The sequence below is a fragment of the Pseudopipra pipra genome, chromosome 22, assembly GCF_036250125.1.
Source record: "Pseudopipra pipra isolate bDixPip1 chromosome 22, bDixPip1.hap1, whole genome shotgun sequence".
NCBI lineage: Eukaryota > Metazoa > Chordata > Aves > Passeriformes > Pipridae > Pseudopipra > Pseudopipra pipra.
In genome coordinates this window covers 5420052-5435951 of record NC_087570.1, presented here as the reverse complement: position 1 = coordinate 5435951, position 15900 = coordinate 5420052, and the positions used below count along the sequence as shown (strand labels likewise).

Here is a 15900-nt window from a genome sequence, read left to right as displayed (position 1 = left end):
AGTTTAGGTTAGAAGTACCAGCAGGTTGATCTTCTGTCTTTACCTATGGAAGAAATGAACCCCTCAGCAGAGAAACAACTGAATTTCTCTATGCCCTCACCCTCTCATGCTTAGACAGCAAATGAAATCCAAATAAATTTAAGCCAGGTGCCCCCAAAACCTGATCTTGTTCTTAAGTCATCATTTGTGATATGATTGCATTCAAGAAGTCCAATCCAAACCCAAAGAGGGTCTCGAAGTCTCTTCATTCCCCCTGTAACAACACCTGGTGATTAATCACAGCACTGCTGGGAGAGGAACTGAGGAGATGGGATTTCTCCCAAAGAACTTCAAATCCACTTGAAGTCAATTAAACCCTTAATGGAAGGAACTAAATGGACTAAACTTCCTGAAAGCCTGGCTTTTCAGGGCAAGCATCCAGCCAAATTACATGTGTTCCTTCATATGATAGAGAATATTCTCTGTCTAAGGCTGGTACTGGTGCCTGGATGCACCTTTTCTATTCATTAGACAAATTCCTTGGGCAAACAGCTGGATTAGAGCTGATGCACATGACTCAGCCCTTGTATCTTCTGCTCCAAGCCAGTCCAGTCTCTCACTGCAGCAATTAGGAACAGAAAGTCGAGCAAAACAAACCAAAAAGTAATTTAGGCAAAGCTGGGGGGGCAGATTTAAAGTTTGAAGGTGTGATGGATTCACGTCACGTGCGCCTCGGAAGCAATAAATCCTGCTTAGGGAAATGTCTGAGGGGAAAAAAACCCACTGCCAGGCTATAAAATTCCACCTCTGAGGATTATAAAACAACAGGCACAGAGCAAACATCCTTCCCGAGCATAATAGGCCTGTCAGGAGTGACTGACAGCAGTGACAGTGTATCACAGGGGCTGTGTGGTGTGCGGGGCTGTCTGGCAGGAGGGCAATTGTTTATTCTCTCCTGCGCCATGTGGAGGATGGAAAACGTCACGGTGGATAAATGCACCTTTTCTTTCCACCTGCCTTCATGCACCTGCATTATCTCAGCACACTTTTCAGTTCATGGGACACCATTCCTGCTCCCCTCGGATCCCTCCCCCCTTGGGTGGGCTGTGGAGATGAGGACTCAGTGCTGCTCAGGGGAAGCGGGTGCCTGACGTCAGGAACCTGCTGCAAACCTGAAGCAAATACCAGAAATGAGCAATCTGGATGCAAAGCCCCAGCCCTCACCCAGAGGGAGGGCAATGCTCCTTTTCCAGAGCTCTGCCAGCCCAGCAATCCCTTTGCTCGGGTGTTTTCGTGGTGAGGAAATCCTATCCAGGGTGTGGAACGGATGGAAACCACTGGGGTCAAGAGATCCTGCAGGTTGTAATGACTTTCATTAAATCACTGTCTTCCCTGGGCAGAATTTGAGCTGACAGCCTATTGCTGAGGGGCTCCACACAGCTTATTACCTCTCCCTGCGTGCCCTTCAACGCCGCTGACGGGGCTGACAGGTCAGCAGTCTCTGGGCCAGCCCACACCACGGCCCCCAGCACCATTCCCCCACCTCATCTGCCATCCAGGACACCTCTCAGGGCAGGAGGAGTGTAAAATACACAAGGAAATGCCCCATTCCCCATAGCAAACAATGGTATATGGGAGATGAGATGATTCCCCCCCCCATTCCACAGCTGTTTCTCTACGCTGTGTTTACCAACCAGTGACCTCCAGCACAGCAAATTTCCCCTATAAAGCCACAGTCACTGCTGCCACAGTTGCTTGTACATCACTACCACAAAACTAGGGCATGAAAATCACTGAGGAGTAGAGTAAATTGACAAAACAGATGGGGAAAAGGGGTTCTTCCAAGAAGCCAAGGGAGAAATAAATACAGTCTAATTAATGGACTGGGCTGATGTTCAGGAGCGCAGAGTCCACATTCTATCCGAAAATACAGCTGTGAAATCCCAGCCCAGCTCCCCAGTGCCTCTGTGCTGTGGTTTCCCTTCTCCAAGCTGGTGAGCATCCTTGTCATTTTGTCTTCCCAGTGACACCTTGCTGAGCTCAGGGACCTGCCCTGTCACAGGCACACGCTCGTGGTCCCAGCAATGCCTCCGCTGAAAACCCTCACAGAGCATTTTCCAAAGGGGAAAACTGTGTTGATTGGTTTCATGATTCATCTTAAGCCAAAGAAATGACTCAAGATCAAAGTTAGATCCGTGGAGGATCCTTTGCTCCAGCCACATCTCCTGGTGTGTGTCCAGGCAGAGTTCTAAAAATGTCTCCTATTTCTCTCCACGCCAGAAGGGCAGCAGGCACGAGGCATCATCCCCACACCACCCCTGCCTCTGCAAAGTGGATTAATAATGGCAGGGAAGTGAGAAATGCCCATTAACTGTCCCCTCTGACCAGTCACTCCTGCTGGGTTAGCAGTCCAACTGATTTCTACCCAAAGTTTCACGTTGGATGTTCTTTCCCTCAAATTATCTACCAGTTAAAATCAGGTCCATGCCAAGAGAGGGGAGTGAAAGGGCCACGCTGGATTTCAGCTTATCTTTGTACAGAGCCTCACACAATCAATACCATTCAGAGCTGCAGGGCTCCATCTTCCCATAAAACCACTAGCTGGGAAGCAAAGAGAGCAGGGAAGGGAAGGGAAATAATTGCATTGGTGATATTTTTTCCTCCTGTGTGATTACAGCCATAGGGCACTCTGCAGGCAGGGTTAGCAAGGATTTATATGCACACATTGCAGGGGATATTCCTGTTGATATTCCTGCCAGACTCATGTTTCTTTCATTCCTCAGAGGATTTATTTTATTGGGTTTTGTTTTGTTGTTTTTTTTTTTTACTGGATGTTATCACATGTTTAGTTCCATCCTTTTACTCACCACTACCACTTCCCACCTTGTCATTCTTTCAACCTGAAAATCCCAGGCAACAAAAAACATCCTGTCCTTTCTGGGAAGGGTTCCAGGAGCATCACAGGATGCAGGAGCACTTGACATTTCCCCATTGTTATTAGAGAGACTGATTAGGAGATGCTATCACAGGCACCTATTAATATGCATTCAGGACAGCTGATAAGTAGGAAAGCAATTCTCAGGTGCTAAAAAAAGAACTCCTGCACGAGGGGATTATCAACAGGTACCTTTTTGCCCCATATTTATTTTAATCTGCCACATGCAGGTGCCTGTAAGCATCTGCCTTCTCTCATGCCTGGCTATTCCAAATCCCTGGAGGTGTTCAAGGCCAGGTTGGAGGAGAATTGGAGCAACCTGGGCTAGTGGAAGGTGGCCCTGCCCATGGCAGGGGGTGGAAGGAGATGAGCTTTAAGGTTCCTTCCATTCCATGATTATATGATTCTATTCCTACCTGCAGCACTGACTGTGGGAGCAAACCCAAATGCACAACCCAACCCTTCGTGTTCTCCACTAGTTTGGGGTAAATGGAGCATAATTGGCTAAAGATGCACCAAAATGAGACCAGCACCACCATCACAGACATGAAATCCTGAGCACAGCTGTCATGCTTTGCTCCCTGTGCAATCCCACAGACCCCAAAGCCTGGATTGACTCCCTGTCCAAAAATGAGAACATAAAAACACGTCTCACTGACAGCAGGGATTCCCAGGCACTTCCCACATGCACCACAGTCCCTGTTAGCCAAAGAAATTAGGGCCAAAGGTTTTGAGAGAAGATAACCACCAGGCTCCAATGGGAGAATATGGGAATAAAAGAGGCAATCCCCAGTCCTGGAGAGCTCAGGACAATCTCAGGCCTCCTTTGCCTGATTTTAGGCCTTGCCAGAGAAGGGAGAGGAGATCACCCCGTTTCTAAAACAACCCTCTCATACAAGCTGCCACTTTCCATCCAGGCTTTGCAAATAAAGACCAAAAGAGAATATAAAAAGACAAATATAATGAATGTTTCAAAGGGTGTGTTTTGCAGGCTGAAGGAAACACTGCAACGCAGCAAAGCTGCAGCGAGAGAGATTTTATGTCGAAGCAGCAAAGGCACAAAGAAACATCTGCACATCATTTCATGACTTCTAACTGGCACTTTAGAGCTTGGCTAAACCAACAGCTCAGTTATGAGTCTGGCACTTCTAAAACTGGCATTCAGCACAGATGCTTAGTGGAAAAATGATTTTCCAGTCAGCTAGTGCTGACGCTGGATTCTCTCAATGGGGTTATTGCTGTATTGCCATCAATGGGCACATTGCTGTATCTTCTCCTGAAATTAAGAGCGATTTTCAGCCCTAAATCTGAGACTCAGCCCCAGCACAAGCTGCACACTCCGTGCAATGAGATGTCCTTCCCACAGCTGCAGATTTCAGAAGCCAAAATCAGTTCTGAAGAAGTGTCAGGGACTACTGTTCTCCACTGCTGAAACCACACATAAAGATGACGTGTTCCCCTGCAGCCCTGCAGTGTGCCCTCCTCGTACCCTAACAGATGGGAGCTTGCTGATCCCTTACCTGTGCATCCATCAGGAGGTGCCTCATCAGCATCATGGCACTTTTCAGAGATTCCTTCTCGCTGGGCAAAAAGGCTTCTTCCTCCTCATCCAGCGTTTTTGACTTGTTGACAATGAAATGGGAGATCTGGTCGTTCAAGGAATGCAGCGACTCAACGGCTGTGGAGACAGAGAGGGAGAGCAAAACAGGAGTGAAACCATGCTGGAGGGAGCTGACATGGTTTTCTCAGTTTGAGATGAGAAAGTGTAGCTGGAATTTGGTCCCCACTGCCTCCCTTGGCCTCTCTCCTGACAGGACCAGCCAAGGCATCATAAGGACCAGTGGGTGAGGCCCTGAGCACCCTGGGCTAGTGGGAAGTGTCCCTGCTGATGGCAGGGGGGTGTTGGAATGAGATGGTCTTTAAGGTCCCTTCCAACCCAAACCATTCTAGGATTCTGTGGTGATGTTTCTAAGCTCAAGTAACAGGTCATGGCTAGAGTAAAAATAAGAAAATTATTTTTAAGAGTCAGTCTCTCTACTTTCAGCCCATAGAGCTGCTCCTTCTGATGTGCAGGAACCCAGAACTTCAGACTACATGAAAGGCAGAAGCTGGAAAAATTGGCTTTTTATTAGCTAGGGTAGGAGTGAGCAAGACCAACAACTAAAATATTGCTCATTTTCTTCCCTCACGATTATCAGTATTTGAATTACTGTTAATCTTTTAAATTCCCCTTCATATGGTCAAACCCCAGGTACTATATGTGAGATTCTGCTCCCAGTCATGCACATCAGAAATCACCACATCCACGGCTCATAGAAATCCCCCTGCAACATCATACACTTCATGAAGCTGCAATTTATATATGAACCCATGGCCAAATTTATTTCTGCCCAGTGGAGGGCTTTGGATTTCTACAGATTTGAAAAAAACCTTCCCTGCAATTTGCTTTTCAACCCTCACAAGTTTGAAGGTTTCATTTTTACTGTTGGATCATTAAGTAAATGAGGCTCAAATAATTCTTGATCATATTTTCTCTCTGCTGGTGGCTCAGGCAGTGGAACCCTTTGATAATCTCGTGGCTCAGAGTAACACATCACTGTCACACCCTGAACATCCTGCAAATCCTGGCTTGCTCAGGCTGTTTATGAATAAGGCAATGTGTTATTTAGGAGTCTCTGACAAAGTGATTTTAAGAACACAAGGCAATTGCAATCTACTCGACCTAGTTCTGTCTAAAGAAGATCTTAGAACAAAATTTGAAGTAGTAAAGATTAGCCAGAAACTGCTTGTTGAGGAACAAATCTTCCCAGACAAAAGAGCCATAACAAATCACAGGTATGTCTCCAAAATTCAGGAGGGAAAGAGCAGAATCCTCCTTACTGAGAGGGTTTATCTTTTATTTAAAACAATAAAATAAAATCTGTGCCTTACAACGTCTTGGTGAGGGTCTGGGGGGGACTGGGGGGATTCTCCACATGCAGGGTGTTCATGCACCTCCTCACTAATAGAAAAGGTGTTGGAGGCTCACCCTGATGGGTGGGTCCATTTTCAACCACACCATAAATCATACAATGAATCACAGAATGGTTTGGGCTGGAAGGAACCTTAAAGCTACCCCCATTCCACCCCCTGCCATGGCCAGGGACATCTTTCACTGTCCCAGGTTGCTCCAAGCCCTGTCCAACCTGGCCTTGGACACTTCCAGGGATCCAGGGGCAGCCACAGCTTCTCTGGGCAACCTGTGCCAGTGGCATAAGAATTTGACTGATGGGTGGGACTCCTGTACATCACAGTGTTGTATATCACAAGCCAGGCCACCCTCCTGCTTGGGAGCCAAACACCTGCTCATGGGTCACTGCACGTGAAGCTGAGGGTGTCCCAGGGTGATGCTCTGCAGAGGACATGGATTTTTGGGGAGCAGCGTAAGGGGGATGGAAACCATGTGCAGCTGAGCTTCTCCAAGTAACCATTATAAAATCATTTTGTAATCATATGCCCTCCCACCAACCAACACTCCTGAGCCCCAGGAAGCTGCAGGTTTTCCATGCAGGAGAGCAGCAGGCACCTGGCTGCACACAGGCAGCAGTGGGTTTGATTTTCTTACCACTCCTGGACTGAACCAGCATCTCTATCAGACACATCAGCCCTGAAAGCCACCTTCCCAGCACTAATGCACAAGTATTGATTCATCCCACCCTCTCTGACCAACAAAGAATTGAGGACAGCTCATTCTTTTTGTACTCTGAAATTTTGGCTGGAGCCCTAAGCCCACATCTGCTTCCAGTAATACAAATGTATAGCAGAGTTCTCCTCCTCGAGCTGATGGCTACCTTCCAGATTTACACTGACTGGTACATGGAGCCTTTCTCCCAGGCTTTCTGATTTTAAAGTAATTCAAAACAAACTAAATTACATTATCCTAAGTTATTCCAAACTCCTATCTGAGACAAGAGCTCTACATTCTCCAGTATTTCCTCTCTTACTCTTTGGAGTTGCTCTCACTCTTTGCTCTGTTGGAGCAACATGTGGCCCACGAAGCTCAGGGGGGGGCAAATGCTTCTCTCATTTTTCATTCTCTAGGTTTACAGAGATGCCAGGGAAATCAGAAGAAATATTTCCCAGTAAGAATGTGGGAAAAGCAGATCAGTATTGACTTGAGCTGATTTTTATAGGGATCTGCCACGGGGCTGTGTTTAAACTCTGTTTAGCAAAACAAATCTTTTCCCATGAACACAATGGAAACCGTATTGGAAAATAAAATCCTCTGAGTCTTCCTCATGAAAGTAAAAGAACCATTTCCAAACCTCCAACCTACACAACAAAGTGAAAACAAAGAGAGCTGAAAGACCAAACCATTCCTGACGTTGGTTTCTGGAAGTCCTGTGTCAGTCTGCAAAACTGCTTCCAAAGCAGAAGAAATTTTATATTTCTCATTTAGATCAAGAGAAATTTCCTGCCTTTTGCCCTCTAAAAATCTAAGGGAGAAGGATAATGAGGCAAACCCTCCATCCCTCACAACGTTACAGCTCAAACATTTCTGCCGAGCAGCACTTTCACTAACCCGGACAAATAGGTAAGATTCCTTTTTAAAGAAAAAAAAAAGATGGACCTCAGTTACAAATGCAGGTCTGTTCAGTGGAGATTAAAAGATACTTCTTGATCCCCTGAAAAGAAAAAAAAAAAAAAAAAAAACAACAGAAAAAATAAAAAATGAGGATGACACTTTTCCCTCCTTGTATCATTCCTCTTGGCTCGAGGTTGGTAACACATCAGTGACTCTGCAAGCAAGACAACCAGCTAAATAAAAATTACAACTATCAAAGTCCTGTCAGCACCCCAGCATCTCCCATTCCAATTTCACCATTTCCTCACTGCAAGGAACAATTTCAAGGGGTGAAGGAACCGTAACAACCCTCTGTTAGTGCTTTGATGTCACCTACGAGAAGAGAGCAAATAATCTCTCTGGGAGGCGGCGGCTCTCCCTGCTGCTCTCCGAGATGATGTGCTGTGCTGGCGTGGTCAGGTGAGGAGCATTTGCCACCCCCAGGAGAGAGAATGGGTCAACAAAGTTGGTTTTTTGCAGGGTAGAATCACCAGAGCCTGAAGGACGTGCAGGGGAGAAAGGAAATTGCTTTTCGTCGGAGACGAGGGAAAAATTATACTCGCGCCAAAAACTCATTCAAGGAAGAGGCTGAAGCAATAAAGTTGTTCCAGGAGACCCCATTTTATACACTCCAGATACTGCCCAGATGAGCACAAAATAAAATAAAGCATAGATAATATATCCTGAGATCTACTGACAAAAGCCAGCAGAGTCTAAAATTAAGTCTCACCAGCAGGAGTGACTAAATGAAAGAGGACGGACATGATATAATTTTATCAAGGGAGGCTGCACAAGGATTCCTGGGCTCATCTCCTGACTCTGCTGCATAGAAATAGAGAGGACATTTAAGTGGGACTTCTCTGTGAGCAGTCAGCACTCACCACATCTGCTCCCACGGAGAGCAAAGTCAAAAAACTGCGCTGCGGGCACAGATCCTTTGAAAACCCATCCCAAAGGAGCTGTGGGCACAGCTCCAGGCTGCCAGGGAACCTGGTTGGCTAATGAGGCTCTCAGAGGGTCTGCAGAGACAGTGATGTGTGTGGGCAAATGGTGCAATTCATTATGGCTTCATGTGACCAAGGAGCTTCTCAAATAACATCTACTGGGGTTGGTTTTGCAGTGAGGAAGAATAAACTACTCCAAGCACTTCAGGCCTCCCCTGTATGAGCTCTCCTCATGTTCTCTGCACTGCCCCACCAGAGACAGGCACAGGGTTTGGGAATGTGGGGCTCCTGAAACACCCAAAGGCCTTTCAGCATCTCCCACATTATGGAATCATAAAATGGTTTGGATTGGAAGAGATCTTAAAGATATCCAGTCCCACCCCCTGCCGTGGGCAGGGACACCTTCCACTAGCCCAGGTTGCTCCAAGCCCTGTCCAACCTGGCCTTGGACACTTCCAGGGCTGAGGCAGCCACAACTTCTCTGGGCAACCTGTGCCAGGGCCTCACCACCCTCACAGGGGAGAATTCCTTCCCTACATCCCATCAAACACTGCCCTCTGGCAGTGGGAAGCAATTCCCTGTGTCCTGTCCCTCCAGGCCCTTGTCCAAAGTCCCTCTCCAGCATACTGAGAGCTAAATCATAAATAAAACACAGTCTTATTTTTATTATTGGTGTTGTCTGATGGGTCTCTTGCTCAGTCCAAAAAAAGAGGACATGCAATGCACACAACAGTTTATTTTTGCCTGATTGATGATTCTGGTTAGGAAGCCTCTCCCACTGTAGCATTTGCTAGTTGCATTTAGACACATAAATTAATTTATTCACTTAACAGTCAGAGAAATCTCCCTTTGTAAAAGCCAGGCTCATAGAATCATAGAATCATTGAGGTTGGAAAAGACCTTCAAGATCATCAAGTCCAAACTTGAACCAAATATCACTGTGTCCACTGAACCACATCACAAAGTACCACTTCTACTTGTATTTTGAACACTTCCAGGGATGGTGAGTCCACAACTTCCCTGGGGAACCCTTTCCAATGTTGAACCACTCTCCCAGTGAAGAAATTTTTCCTAATATCCAACCTGTTCCCCTCTCTCGTGGGGTTTAACTCCTCTCACTTCCAACCAGCTGAGGAGCTGATCTGCAAAGCTCATGGACATCTGGATCCCGAGGCAGAAGCTCTGAGCAAACTGATTTTCCTTTTCCCAGCCTGTCCTGCAACTTTGCAGCTGGAAAATCCACCTTGGAACCATCTGCCCCATCCACGTGTTTGTGTCAGTCACTGTTGACACGACCCAACCTTCCACTCCCCTGCAGGAACCCTGGGAAGGTCTCCATCTGAACTGCTCCAGGAATATTTCCTCCTGTTATTGCTAAGAAGAGACCTACAGCCTTTTCTGGTCTTTAATTCGTTTCAAAGGAGGCACTCAATGAGCCCCCTCGCAGGAATAATTTACCACACCATTAAGTGAAGAAAAAAATATGTGGTGTCTGCATTAGGGGCTCAATCACCTTTCAAGAAACACTGTGAAGAACTCATTACAGTAATTACTAACGAGCTGGCCTCTCTGGGCTCTAAATGCTTTGTGTCTAACTGGCAAAGAGCTGCCTTCAGAGCTTCCCAAATGCAAAAGGAAGCCACCAGACCAATAAATGGCACCAGAGTTCCAGAGGAAAACATGCTCAGCAGTAAAGCCAGTCATTTTTTCAGCCATTAGGTCCTCTTTACAAATCTGACCTTTTTGGATAAGCAAATGCCATGGAGAAGTGGAGATCCTTTTAATAATCAAAGTTTTTCACTGACATCTCTTTTATGGTGCAGAAGCTTCTTTCGAAGCTGAATTTTAAACCATTTCAGTTAAAATGTCAGGTTTATATTGTCCTTAAAAACACGGGTATGTTTTGAATCCAGCAACACAGAAATAAATTCTTTAATTTTTCTCCACACTCCCGTCCCATTTAAAAGCTCATATTTGAGCAGGAAAAGGATGGGAGTTTCAGACCCATCTACAAGGACAAATGTCCTTGGAGAAACCACCTGTTGCTCAAAAACTCCAGTTTATGTATCCAAGATATGCCTGAACTGAGAAGGAAAGAGGAGCTCTTGTATTTTGCTTTGTCTTTCTGAGCCTTTTTTCATCAGCCCTTTGGAAAGGACTTTTCTTCTTTGCCTCAGTTCCTTCAGCTCTAAATCACAGCTGATGCCTCACAGTAGTGAGATGAACTTCACTAGGATTTGGCCAAAATTTTAAAAATCAAAAGGCTCAGTGTTTACTTTCACTAAAATACTGTCAGGGATCATTTAGGAAAAAAAAAATATTGTTCTCTTTGGGTAAAATCTCACTAGAGCTACAAGAATGTAATTGAGTGACAAGAATGTCACTGAGTGTCAAGAAGTGATCCCATCCCTGAAAACTTGCCTATTCACCCCAGTTGTATTAGTCAGATTAATAAATAATAAAATTTAAAAAAAAATTAAACCCCCACTTAACCTAAAAGAAAAACGCCAAATTAATATAAATTCCTCTGTTATGTTTATGATTGTGATGGGGACATGGATTTGGAGCAGAGAATAAAGAGCTGCAATGGGGTCCTGCTACTTCCAGCAGTGCTTTGAGCCAAAAGAGCCCACGACTCCTGCAGCAAACTGGACTCCAACCTTCATGGCTGGGCTATTGTTGTTCACAGAAATATTTGAGATGCTTAATTCCCCAGAGAGCTGCAAACTGCCAGGCCAGGAACGATGTCAAACTTAGAGAAAGACGGCAGGCACAGCGCCAGACCAGCAAATCCAACTCCTGCAAGACAAACTCCACTGAGTCCTGCCAAGAGCCAAGGAAGCCTTTCCAGGGACGGCCCGGCCCGGTGACACCCAGCTCTGCAGCTGCTGCTCTCTCCTTTCTGTTGGGTAATCATTTATTTGCTGCCTCTTTAGCTGATTGTGCAACTCTTATAGTCCACAAACAATAGCTACTTTGTTTAGACAAAAAAAGGAAGGGAACAAGAGGAATTCCGTGTGCCAGCACATCCTCAGCTGCTGTGAGCTGCCTCCAGAGCAGTGATGCCCATCTGTGCTTGAATTTAGGGTCCTGGATGGGGTATACAGGAGGACTGGTTCCTGCTTCACCCAAAATTGCCTCCAGGATCTTGGATGGGTCACCTAAACCCTGAACACTTCGGCTTCCCATCTGTAAACACACATTTTGCACCCCATGGAAACACTATAAACCACAAAGGTGAGATGCCACCACTGCTGAGGGACTTGTTTGGCTTTTCCCTGCTGCTCAACTACGAATTAGGAGCTGTTCTGGTTTGACAAACAGCTCCTGGTGCAAACAGGATGTTCCATCTCCTCGGTGTCAAAGGTGGAACAAAACTCTTCCTGAAGGGGATTTCACAAATCACAGGCTTTTCTGGGGTTTGAATGAACTCAAGGTGTTACAAGACAACTGGGCTTGGTTTGATTCCCACCAAACATCTGGAAGAGACTGAAGCTTTATGTGTTGTTGAGAGTGTTGAGAGACCAATTAACAGTGTCTTGCTAATCTGCTGGGGTTGCAATAATGAGAGAGGGTCACCAGAAGCCCTGAAAGAGGCTTAAAAAACAAGATGCAAAAATGAACCAGCTAGGTTTGTTCACATCAGCTCTTGAGGGCTTTGTTTCACCCAAGAGATGACACTTCTTTTAACTGGAAATAGTAGAAACTTAAAAAAATAATAAAACCAAAACCAACCAACCCACCAACAAACCAAAGCCAAAACACTGAACAGATTTGTCACATAACAAAAATGCCAATGATTATGAGACTTGCAATAAAGTCATGAAAACCTGGCAACCTGCAAATCTTTCTCTGCATGTGCCTTTATTTTTGGTCTGTGGATAAAAGAAGGGATGTAGAGTATTGTTGAAGCAAGTATTTAAATTTCCTTGGGAGCTGCCTCTGCTGCTCAAAGCCTTAGATGTGACACTAACAAAACACTGGGCTTAGCAATTCTGTCTTAAAAAAAAAAAACAGCCCAAACCTATATTGGCAGAGCATTAGAAAGAGCTGAAATTCAAGCAGTGCAAACACAGGTTGATAAAGCTCAGCTGAGGATGGAGGATCAGAGGGTCAAGTTTTATCAAGCACTTGCACAAACCCAGCTGTCTCTGGGAGCCTGGGAGGGGGGTTTGGTTCCTGCAGCAGATAAAGGTGATGCTGAGGACCACACCAGATGCTCCATCTGCACTGACACTGCCACAGGAGCCCCCACGTGCTCAGCTCCTCAGGGATAATTGTTGTACTCCTGCATTTCCCTCTCATCCCTGACCCATTGATCCACCATGTGCAGAAACAGCATTAATTCCTTCTGAAGACTGAGAAATCCAGACCTCTTTTTATTAACTTAAACTATTCAACTCAACACCAATGGATGTACAATGCCCTGGATATTTTGGATTATTTGTAATTTATGCAATTTCATCATTCCTGCCCAATTTTGCCTTGTACCAATATCCCCAACCCTATTTCTGTGGAATAAAAACAGCCATCTAGAAAATAAAGTTAAAATGAGACTATATTCAGCATTTAATAACCCTGCCATGATTATATCTTTGGAGCAAAAGCTTCACATTCAAGACACTTCTTCATTTATTTTTGTTGGCACAAAACTGAATAAACTCCTTCTAAAACAAAGCAGATTTTTCAGACCAGTATTTAAACTTGCTATTTCTGTAAACTACATCTATAAAATGTAACAAAATATATTTTTTTCTAAAGAATATTATCCTGTGATCAACTCTGTCTGTATCTAGAGCTTCAGACTTAACGTTCCCTCTAAGTAAGAACAGGTAATCCAAGCAGCAGGTTTAGAAGTTGTGCCAGGGGAGGTTTAGATTAGATAATAGGAAAGTTTTCTTCACATAAAGGGGGGTCAGGCACTGGAACAGGCTGCCCAGGGAAGCAGTGGAATCATCACCCCTGGAAATATTCATAAAACACGTGGATGTGGCACCTGGGAAAGTGCCCACACAGGAAATGTGTCAAACTCTTCTGGGTTCCTTTCATTCCACTGGGAAAAAAACACAAGTTTTTAAAGGGAAGTCAATTGGAAGGTTTCATTTAGAAAACAAGCAAGTCCTGATGATGTTTAAGCACATCCTCCTCCGTTTTTCAGGATGGCATTTTAACAGAACTCCGTGGGCACTTCCCATTTCTTTTCTGTTGAGTTGTTTTCATTCTACCTGAGCACAATCACCTGTCAAAATTGTGACTTTTCCAGCAAAAAAAAAAAATAAAAAGAACAAGAAGAGCATTCAATCCTAATTACAGAGTATTCAAATGTTTGTCTCACTTGGAATCTTTATTTTTTATTTATTAGGTTTTCTAGATGCTCCTGTTAAGGTGCTTTTAGCAGTTGCATCCAGTGGGATGTGCAGTGGGGAGGCAGCACCTCCTCAATTCTTTTTCAGGTAGTAAAGTCTCATGTGACACTTAACTGCATTTTTCTTGGTGACCAGAGGGAAAATAATTTGTTTCTAAATTTCCCTCCCTGCAGAAGACAATGTCTTCTTTGATTTGATTTTCCTAGGATTTGTGATTCAGCTTTGAACCTTGACTTCATGACCAACCGATTTTCTATTTAAATTACTCACTCTGCATTTGTAAACGTTGCTGGTGGCATTTATTCCAGCAATTTGAAAGCAGTGAAAAACCCAAATATCCCTGTAGACAGGGATAACATATATTGCATTAACCTCCTTTCCTCACTTTCATCTGCAGCCTTTGCAGCTGGAGTGTTTGGCAAAGCAGTGAAATTAAACTTTAATAAAGGACCAGAGGAGTAACTGTCCCCAGTATGGGACTGGGGAAGCAGCATTTTGCAGGCAGAACTTGGGAAGACTGGGATTTTTCCAACATGCATGTTCCTGAGCCAAGCCCAAGAAAGGAGCTCAGCCTGAAGCCACGAGATCACTGCAGTGCCCCAGCAAGGCAGGTGAGACCACAACACAACAGAGCAGGAGATTCTCTAATGTCTCCCTCTTCTCCATAACATGCAACACTAGGTAAATAGAAAAGGTTTTGATTAAAATGTTCAAACGCCCCTGAAGTGACTCAGAGACCTGTTTTGTTTCCAAACACACCCAGAGCTCCTGGTGCAACTGAGGCATTTCGGCATCTAAGTTGGTTTTGAGGATGGAGCCTGAATATTCCTGAAGGTGCAGGTCAAGGAGGGCAGCAATCCTGAGTGTCCAGCCCTTGAGAGGTGGGAGAGGCTTCAAAATGAGACACATTGACCTGCTGTCACATCCCCCTGCCCTGACCATGCTGACAAACCCCCGAGGCTGATCAGCACATCCTCGGGTCTCACTCCTCAGATGTTGAGCAGCTTTAGCTCCAAGTGCCTTTCCCTTGGTGACAGTGGGAATGACTGAGAGTTTCTGAGAGCCTTTCATCTTCCCCAGGCTCCTGAACAAGTGTAAACAACAACATTAACATTAAAAGTTAATTCTGCCTGTTAATAACCCAACCCATGGCTCTGCTCCCCGGCAGCTGCCCAAGGGAACAACCATTCTCTGCAGTGCAAGCACTTGATGGATGAAGGGAAAGCATTTCATTTTGACACTTGATTGACAGAAAGTGTCCCTGTTAATTATGGCCAAAGAGAGGAAAATGATACAGCTCCATCACTAATTTTGGTGGCAGATTGAGGGTGTTCTTAGAAGATGCAGAGGGTGAGCTGAGACCACACAGTGCAAGAGGTTTAGTTACTCTATTTCTTATAAAGTCAGGGTGAGATCAGCACCAAATCTGCTCAATTTCAATACAAATGCAAAATATTGTGGTGTTTAAATGAGAAACAACCCCCTGAATAACTCCTGCAGAGAGGCCACATCTGCTCTCACCGGAGTCACTTCAAGGTCTTTGGTGGACTCGATCCTTATCAATGCCAACATATCAGAATGAGGTGTCTCCTCTCTGAATTGCCTTTTCTCAAGGTCTCACAATGATTTCAAGCTCAGAGAAGGCCAACTTGACCTGGGTTGAGTCAGCAGTGGCTGAGTGAAGCACTGGGCTCCAGACACCCATGGGAAGGGAGGAGCACTGGGAAGCGTGAGCATAGGAAAGACCTTTCTAAGTAGAAAGGTTTCTAAGTAGTCTTTCTAAGGGACTTTCTACTTAGAAAGATCTTTCTTAGTAGAAAGGTAGTCTTTAGAAACCTCATCTTCATCTCCAGCTTCCAGCATTTTCCTTCCACACATGTAGTCAGAGGAACTACATTGCTTGCCCAGTGTCAAACCCAGAGCAGGCACTGGATAAATGAGGCCTCATCAAGCTTATAAAGGACTCAGTGCAGGGTTCCTTGGCTCTCCCAGACAAATCTCAGACCAACAGATGGCAGTGGCTCCGGGAAAGTCCCTGGTTTCATCCCTATGGATTTCTGCAGCCCATTAAAA

General features: G+C 45.1%; 1 protein-coding gene across 1 annotated transcript in view; it reads right to left on the bottom strand.

Annotated features, from left to right (window-relative positions):
• KAZN (kazrin, periplakin interacting protein) overlaps positions 1 to 15900 on the bottom strand; it is a 200652-nt gene that overhangs the window by 148618 nt on the left and 36134 nt on the right. The window contains exon 2 of the mRNA XM_064678651.1: positions 4435 to 4592. Coding sequence (XP_064534721.1) covers positions 4435 to 4592 — 158 coding nt within the window. The remainder of the gene's footprint in view (positions 1 to 4434; positions 4593 to 15900) is intronic.